The 9,800-nt window shown below is 40.0% G+C and overlaps 1 protein-coding gene across 2 annotated transcripts in view; it reads right to left on the reverse strand.

Moving 5' to 3' along the window:
- The window catches only part of LOC136833466 (deoxyribodipyrimidine photo-lyase-like), a 92,221-nt gene extending 85,977 nt beyond the window's left edge, over positions 1-6,244 (reverse strand). Inside the window, exon 1 of one of the 2 annotated variants that reach the window (XM_067095660.1) lies at positions 6,149-6,244. Coding sequence is in view for 1 of the 2 variants with exons in the window: in XM_067095659.1 (XP_066951760.1) it covers positions 5,978-6,027 (50 nt within the window). In the remaining variant the exon portion in view is untranslated. Of the gene's footprint in view, positions 1-5,977; positions 6,084-6,148 lie in introns of those variants that run through there. The other variant, XM_067095659.1, reaches the window with a different exon arrangement.
- Between the last annotated feature and the right edge of the window lie 3,556 nt (positions 6,245-9,800).

The raw sequence follows: 9,800 nt of genomic DNA on the forward strand, positions 1-9,800 counted from the left end.
CGGAAGGCAGGAGCTACCGCAACAGCCAGGAACGTCGCTTCCATTGGGCGACTTCCTTCACCTTCACGCTGACAACTTCTACAGGATGGTGGACATTGTAACCTCTAGGGTAGCTAGGCAGGAGCACAACGGAAGCAGCCCTAGGCACGACCACCAGGAGTAGCAGCAGGCACGATCAGGACACCTGATGCAGGAGCTACAGAAGCGGTTCAGAAAGCAGGAGCTGCAGCAACGGCCAGGAACATCACATGAAAGTCACCAGCAGCAACAGGAACGACCAGGGCGGCTGCGGCAGGAGACCAGGAAGAGCTGCCCAGAGACTGTCATCAAGTTAACAGGAGCATAACAAAGGAAACAGCAGGAGCAGATGGACCACAGGTACGCCAGAGGCAGTGCCACAGCATACATGAAGGCCAGCAATGACAGCAATCGATCCACATCAGCGGGAACAGAGTCAGAACGATCCCGACGTGGAACTATGTCATCTAAGCAACACTGAATGAACATCGGGACTCCTTCATGCAAGATATCCCCTGAGATATCCAGCCAACTATTGCTGTGTCTGCAATGCTCATTGTCAACCTAAAAGAAAAAGCAAAGATGATTAGAGAGGGAGACTCCACTCGCTACGAGGGGAACTGCCCTACGCAGCAAGAGGAGGTACCCTAGAAGAGGTCGTCCATCCCCCCTCACGGTCTTTGTCCGACGAGCGAGCGAAGAGGGCAAAGGAGAGAGATCTCTACCGAAGGAGAGATAAGGAAGAACCTACATGGAGAGAGAAGGACGGAGGGGAGGCCACCAAGGGCGCCGTGGAAGCGGAACTTACAGACAATGCCTGTAGACCTCCCACCCACCCGCCCTGCAACCCTGCAAGCACAGGCAGTGAAAACAACACTCAGCACAAGTAGGAGGAAGAAGTCATGCTCTTGTACACGGAGGGCGGGAGCCCAAGAAGGGAAGCGAAATCTTACGTCCCAATCAATGTAAGGGAGCGAAGATATTAAATCCCAATCCAATATCTCCGTAAGTACAGGGAAACACCTTCATTATCTAAATAAAGGGCTACTGGAAAAGAAGCATTACCACTCGGTTACGCTTCTCTAAATACGCCCTTGGCCAAAAACCAAGGCACAGAGCAGGGGAACGACAGCTTATGCAAGGTTATCACAAACCGTATTAATATCAAACACGTAATATATACACTAAAATACATTAAGATCCCACCGGGATAATAAGAGCTTAACGACAGTCAGGCAGAGATCCAAAACCACATCTGCAACACATGACAGCCAAAAGCAAACTGGAATGTTTACATCCAGGCAGGCGGGTATTCCCACCTACCTGGCAGTAGTTACTGCCTAACCACCTTGCTCAAGAGTTTAACGGCCGTTTCCAGCCTACGCTGAAAGTAATTCCTAATGTAAGGGACTGACGGTTTGTATACGGTGTCAGAACAAAGTGCATTTAGCCATGAAAATGAGATGAGAAAATACAATAATTAGTTAATATTTCTCAGTGAAAAATACTGTGAATGGGCAAATTTTCAGCAAATAATGTGTATACATGTTCCATAGAGAAATCCGCGAATAGGCGAGTCCGCAAATCATGAGACCACGAATACGGGGGGTTTACTGTACATGTATCGCATTATTTCAAGTACTGTAATACGCAGGAAGTATACAACCCAATAACAGAGATACAACAAAGAAGCCTCAATTACCACCAACCCATTCAGCCACATCCCACCATAAAACACTGTAGGCTAGTTGCACTTCAACTTCTGAAGCTGAACACATCGGTTCTAAACATAACACTACTTGCTAATTTTACAAAAGTCAGAATACAAACTGATATAAGCTGATGCAGGAACAGATAACCCTGACAATATCAATTACAGTATTATTATTGTAATAAAGCAAACAATAGCAACCATGTTATAAGCAGTATACAGTATGTGGCTATGGCTATGATTACTGTATGTAAGTTATACGTTTGGGAAATGATGAGCTTTGTACCAGAATATACCGTTCAGTTCCACAAACTATAGTTTATACTACCATCCTAGCTGAAGAACAAGTACCTTACACAACAATTAAAGAAGAAGAAATAATGCCAAGGCCCTCCACATTCTGCAGGACAAAATAATCATGATTGCAACCAAATCCTGCCAAACCTGCACAGACAGGCTCATACTGTACAGTACTTGGAGCAGTCTACTACAAGGACAGAAAAATAATAATATTATGATATTGTATTATCAAAAATTAAAAAACACAGTGAACCCTTTACATTTGGAGCCCCTAGACAAACTTCTTTTCCATGTCAATTAGATTATAAAAACCTTTAGTAGTTCAATGTCTTCTTTGGGTACGCAAGTTGCACACTTTCAGCATATGTGCATTTATGCACTTATGCTCCTCCCAGGAAATGATATTAGGAGGCCAAAAATATTAATTTCTTATCCTATATATTTTTTTCAGACATATATAATTCTTGAAATCTGGCGACTGTTAAGATTTTCTATGACAGCATGTGATACATACTTTTTACAACTTTACTTCCAAAAAGTTTGACAAAAATCAGCTATTCCTAAAAACTTTTATATTTTAAGTTAAAACTGAGCATCTTTTCTACAATTACTTTTCTCTGGCCTAGTGATAACATCTCAGACCTTATATTTAAAGCTGCAATTACTGCTCCATCTTTGTTGCTAAAAATCAACTGCTTTTGATTTAAGGGTAAGCAAAGGCAAAGATGAGTGGTTCCTACCAACACAAACAATATAAAACAGACAAGATAAGCAGTCACAAAAAAACTAAGATAAGCAGTCACAAAAAACTATCAATGTTTTCTCCTTTGCTAGATTAAGTCAACATAACATAATGGTAGGCTTTCAGGAAGCTCTTGCTTTTGCAAAAGACACTACTCTAAGGTAATTACAGTAACTACTGAATTAGACTTACCCAACCTTACCCAGGCTAACCTGCAAAGTAGCTTATACTAATGAAATATAAAATTTATTCATAGGCCAAGTGCTGAGACCTATAAGGTTATCCAGCAAAAAAGGAGGAGAAATTGTAAAAAGGTTTTAAAGGTTTAACAGAAGGAAAACCTTACAGCTAGACTATGTAGCAATTGTTAAGAATGGGTAGAAAGTAAGATGTAAGAAAGTGAATATGAATATAGGTACACTAAAAGGTATGAAAGGGGTTGTAGCTAGGGACTAAAGTGATGCTGCAAAGTACCTTAAATAATGCCTACAGTGCACTGTATATGTACACTGACAGCACTAACCCCCTACAGGGCAGCAGCAATTACAGTACTGACATATTTCCCATAAGTGCAGTGAACCCCTAGGCTACGCTGCGCGATGTCAAGCTAAAATAGTAGGTGATGAATAAGGGACAAACGAATTTCTTGCAGAGGTGCAGTGAAGTGCTGATGGACAATTGATGCTAATGATAACAGTGTCTTTCCTAAAGACATATATCAAGCATTATCATTAATATACTAGGTTATAAATGGATGATATTTATTGGTGAACATTGTGAGAAGAATCACACTTCAAATAAGTCTCCTCTTGAATAACTATATCTTCCTTCAAGGAGTTCTAATAGGCAGGACCTTCTACCATCAAAATGCAGGAATCATCTAAAGGACACATATAATTACAAACCCTTGATAAATTAACCACAAATAAACTTGCAGCAGGCTTTAGTTGAACAAGCATTGATTATCCTAATCTAGGCCACTATGCTTTGAGCTTATAAGTTCCCATGGCCTAAATTAGACTCGCCTGTTCTAATAAAACCTACACTGAGGATACAGCTGGCCTAATTTAGCCAACTCTGAAGTTATTCCTGAAGTTAGCACATTTTTTACAAACATAATAAAAATGGTTACCATATGAAGGCTCCATTATTTTCATGCCCCAAAGATTTTTCTCTCCAAAAAGTTCTGTGCAACCTGCTGAATGTGAAAAGCATGTGCCAGAAATCCTTTAACCTCCTCTGATGATATAGCTAGAAAATGGTTTTAGCCCTTGATGCTACAAAACTTCTCACAATTAAGAGACTTGAGTTAGGCTAATAATGAAAGGCTGACTTTTAACCTAAACATAACCTATGACATTCACTGAACAGTTGAGGTATCAAAATGCTGTAATAGCCTGAAAGTAATATAATGCACCAATTCATGACTTATCACAGAATCTCAAACTACAGCAAATTTACAAAATGAAGAGATCAGTTAATGGTAATGAATTTCCATTGCCATGAGCGCTACATTAAACTGTATCCTTGTAGGCCAATTATTAATCATCAGTACTTTGAAGGAAGAGCTCTGCATGGATATGAAATTATTTTATGGAACTATGTAGAAAAGGGTGTATGTGATGCAGTACACGGGAGATAACTTGAACAATATACAGAAATGCATTTTTATGAAGCAAAACTCTGCTAGACACCATGTATAGTACCAGGCCCTAGGAGATGAACATAAAACCATAAAACAAAAGACAACACATTGCTTCACAATATTTTGGTGATTTTTCAAGTTTTTGTCCAATAATGTAAAATATCACCCTGTGGAGCTCTTCCTTTGAATTACCATAATCATATATTTGTGCCTGGCCTATTATCAGATTTCGTTTCTTTTGACTGTCAATCATTGTCCAAAAGTAACACAGAAAAGCCTATTTTTACACCTACTTCTTTTTACACAATAGGCCTAGTGCATCTGTTTGTTGTCGGCCAAATGGAATGTCCCTTCGCCGTGTTTAGTACTGGCCCTGGGGGGGTTGGGTACCCATACGTTAACAAGTTATAGCACTTGCCGGACGGGATGTGAACCATTCGAAACAGACGTACCCGTTCCCTGTCTTGTGAAGATCGCGTATGGAAACCCCTTGTTGGATGGACTTCAGGGGTTAATTACAGGTTAATTACACTCGAGCACCAAAAATTAAATTAAAGGTAAATTCATAATTTGCAACCAAAAACTATAGAAAAAGTTAAATTAGAAGGCAGTCGCCGTGGGGAGCTACTATATAGTTCTACCGTTTTACCAAAGGATGTAGGCTAACAACAGTTGTTCATTACGCTGTTTTACCAAAGGATGTAGGCTAACAACAGTTGTTCATTAGGCTGTTTTACCAAAGAATGTAGGCTAACAGCAGGGTAGAACTAAGTTATAGGTACACGGCGGGTATTTAGCGAGAAATGGCAGTTTCTCATAGTATTTTGGATGCTTATTAACAATTTAACGTTAATTTTTGGCGGTCGGCTGTAATTAACTTACAATTTACCTTTGAACTCTACCCTACGGTAATGGGGACCCTGATGGGAATCTGGGGTTTCTATACGCGATCTTCACGAGACAGAGCACCGGGGTACGCCTGTTTCAACGGTTCATATCCCGCCTGGCAAGTGCAATAACTTGTTAACGTATGGGTAACTCCCCGGGCCAGTACTAAACACGGCAAAGGGTATTTCCATTTGGCCGACAACAAACAAATGCACCGCCAGTGTCAGAAGCCCTAAAAGAGTTGAAAAAAACAGTTTCCAAGGTACTACACCTGCCGGACGGGATATGAACCATTCAAAACAGACGTAGCCGTGCTCTGTCTTGTGAAGATCACGTTAGGAAACCCCTTGTTGGATGGACTTTAGGGAACAATTACAGGTTAATTACAGCCGACCGCCAAGAAATAACGTTGAATTGTAAATAAGCAACCAAAATACTATAAGAAACTGCCATTTCTCGCTAAATACCCATGGGTGTCTCTATTACTTAGAAATACCAACAGCAGTTGTTCATTTGGCTGTTTTACCAAAAGGATGTAGGCTAACATCAGTTGTTCACTAGGCTGTTTTAACAAAGGATGTGGGCTCGGCTAACAAAAGTTGTTCAATAGGCTGTTTTACCATAGGTTGCAACAACAACTGTTCAAATCCTTAAGAAATCTGCCTGACCCAACCTGTGGGTTGGGAAGTAGCCTACACTCATAAGGCACAAGATTTTGCCCATTTTTGGTCGATCCCCACACAAGCTGCACTTCCATCACTGCATACAGCACTTGTATCCCCAAGACCTAATCTGAAACTGCGTGAAGTACTATTTATTCTTAAAGACAGACTGCGTAACATACAAACAATGCCTATCTGAGACTGCGTGAAGAAGGCCTAATTCGATAGCGAGGAACAGGCTACAGTACTGGCGGTGGGCCTTAGCTTAAGTGTTAGGCCTAAAGTGTTAAGCCTACCGCATATCAGGGGAATTAAGCAAATACCACCCAAAAAGAAAATACGGTGATCCTACCGAAAATACCCTTAGAGACACAATGTCTAACACCAAAATGCTCAATTAACAGGAAGGTAAATGTATAATGTCATCTCACCCTAAGCGCTACACGAAGAAGCATCCACCTTCACCAATTGAGTTACGCAAAACTCATAACACCCGCCAGTCACTATTACCAAATTGTTCATCAGCGTTGTAATTGCGTAATGCTTGCATAATTTCTCCAAAAACGCAAATTTTGGCTATATTACTTTCAATAACGCGTCAGCATTGCTTATGAAATATAATCGCTGAGGGATATAATTCTTAAACATGAGAAAAATAGGGAAAAGAGAGCAAATGTTGCTATTAATGCACTAGACAGCCACGTTTCTCCTCCTAAGAGGGTGAAAGTGGATGTGGTACCACTGCAAAATTATATAAGTTCGTAACCATGGTAACGTTATTAGCGATGGTTATAATGAAAACTCTTTTTACCAAGTTTTTAACTAATTTTTCACGAAACCAGCTGAATATCATCTATAATATCATCATTCACTTATTTTTTTGACTGCAAAGAAATTTTACATTGCAAGCATTTGATTATATATATATATATATATATATATATATATATATATATATATATATATATATATATATATATATATATATATATATATATATATATATATATATATATATATATATATATATATATATATATATATATATATATATATATATATATATGTGTGTGTGTGTGTGTGTGTGTGTAGTGATATAAAGAAAGATTAAAAGGGAAGCATAAAAAGAATAAAGAGAGGGAGAGAGAAAAAGAAAAGAGAGAGAGAGAGAGAGAGAGAGAGAGAGAGAGAACAACAATTAAGCTTTGGTTGTTATGCATTACGTGGCTAGAAATGTCAAGTAAGCTAACAGCAGGAAACCTTCTTACACGAACTCAAAACAGTGAGCAAGTGTATTGCGCCCAGGGCCATAAAACCGATCATAAAATCTTGAACCTGTGCCCTCGCAACTGAGCTGACCAAGCACCTCGCCAGGAGTTAACGTTCCAGCCATATCTATAACCCCGCCTTCAATAGGAGGCGTTTACATGAAATTCCATGAAAAGGGGCTGGACAAAGTGAAGTAGTTCACCATTTCTCCAATCAAACATTCTAGTGAGGAGCTACTAACAACTCCTCCTTAGGTCATTTCCAATCAAATCCTCTAAGGAGAGATTCTAACAACACCCACAACTGTCCTTCCCAATCAAGCTGTTAGAAGGGAGGCCTTGCAGATAAAATCTTCCAATGAGGTAACTTCAAGGGAGGAGATGGAAGATAGCAAGAAGAACCAGGGGTTCCAGAGCAGAACGAAACCAGAGAAGAGCATTAGAGTTGCTAGTCACCAATACAAGAAGACTCAGTTCTTCCCCCTAGCTTCCGTGGTCCCAACCAGACTCTGACCACGGGCTACTTAACCAGACATATACTGAACTTCGACTAGCAAGAGTGGTTTTTAAAATAGTAACACTGTAACCGTAATTGTACTTGTGTATGTAATTAACTTTCATCATTAAAGTAAGAAGCTACCCATTCGTCTCCATTATGCTTTTCTGAGAGATATAATTACATTTCATATAAATCCCTTCCTAATAATGAACTCGTGAGCTGCTGACTACGGGAAGAGACGCTGTGGACGAATACATTGCCGACTTAGAAGAAAAATGCAGGTAAGAAGGGAACAATAATATGTCACACAAGTTATGAAAATAAACTTGTCCATGACACACACACACACACACACACGTATGTATATATATATATATATATATATATATATATATATATATATATATATATATATATATATATATATATATATATATATATATATATATATATATGTATATATGTATGTTTTCTTCTTTCTCTGCAGCTTTCCTCCACCTGGCTCAGTCAAACACATTTTCCTCTGACAATTTGTCTCTCAGATTTTCTAACTACATCCATCCACCTTCGCTTCAGTCTTCCTCCCGCTCTCCCACCAGGCACCTCCATCTGCATCACTCTCCTCCCTACGTATGTCTCATCCCTTCTCATCACATGGCCCATACCACTGCAGTCTTCTTTCCTGGGCTTTCTTTGATAGTTCTACGACTTTAGTATTTCCTCTTATTCTTTCATTTTTTATCCTGTCCATTTTTGTTACTCCACACATCCACCTGAGAATTTTCATTTCTGCCGCATCCAATTTCTTCTCCTGCACTCTCTTTACCGGCCATGTTTCTGCTCCATGCATCAAAGCTGGTCTCATCTGTCTTAAACACTCTTCCTTTAACCTTTATATTGACGATTCTGTGGTTGCACAAGATACCTGACGTCTTTCTCCAATTTTTCTATCCAGCCTGCACTCTGCGTTTTATTCCTACATCCAAATTTCCATCATCAGCCACTGTTGAACCTGTAAAGACGTCAGACATCTCTTCATTTCCGTATCAATCACGTCATGCATTGCATTTCTTAATATGTCAAGACTCTCATGTAGATAGTCATGTGCAGAATTTTCTGGCCCCTCCACCAATATGTATTTCATCATTGTACATTTATTATGTCTCTCAAAATTGCCATTTGTTTGTCTGTCAACAAACACAAATTGCTCAGAGTGCGGGTCACGGCGATCGGAGGTCAAGCACCACATTTCCATCAGCACTCTGCCATGTATACCTGCGCTCAGGTAATAAAACAAATCAATACCCAGTTGATCTTTCTTGTCCTCACAACTAGTAACCCGAGGAGTGACAGTAAACACAGTGGTTTTGGCTTCGCCATTAACAGACTCACTATGGCCACTTTACATTCAGAGAGCCTTTAACGGAAACACACGGCGACAGAAGTCTAGGCCTCTGAAAGCACCTCCCTCGGAGAACACCCACGCCACTAATGGACTAATTACGGCGTACCCCTTCAGGTACGTTCTGGCATGCTCAAACGGTTTAGCACCGCCATTTACGATTCATGTCGACTATACTCAGAAGTCATTAACAGAACCACACAGTGTATAGTTTTGACTTCTGACGAGCCTAAACACCATTAACGAACTAAATACGGCGCGTACTTCACATTTTGTTGTGAGGAAGAATGTCAGACACTGAGGTTGTAAGGATGGGATAGAGTGACATACTGGCTGGGTGTTGTCTGGTTTATTGGTGGTTCCTTGCTGAATGAATGTACAGGATCTTCGAAGTTGTCATTGGCTGGTGCAAGCCACAAAGTAGTTTCTACACACAGACAGGGCAAAACAGAGGTAACGTTTCGGACATCTGTGTTTGTTGGCAGACAAACAGATGACGATTGTGAGAGACATAATAAACGTACAGTGATAAAACATATTTCAATGGAAAGGCCAGGAAATTCCACATATGGCCAATTACATGAGATTCGAGACAGATTAATGAATACAATGCAGTAGCATAATATATGTGAAATGGCGAGACGTTTGGCGTCTTCACAAACAGA

The sequence above is a fragment of the Macrobrachium rosenbergii genome, chromosome 51, assembly GCF_040412425.1.
Source record: "Macrobrachium rosenbergii isolate ZJJX-2024 chromosome 51, ASM4041242v1, whole genome shotgun sequence".
In the NCBI taxonomy this organism is placed as follows: Eukaryota; Metazoa; Arthropoda; class Malacostraca; order Decapoda; family Palaemonidae; genus Macrobrachium; species Macrobrachium rosenbergii.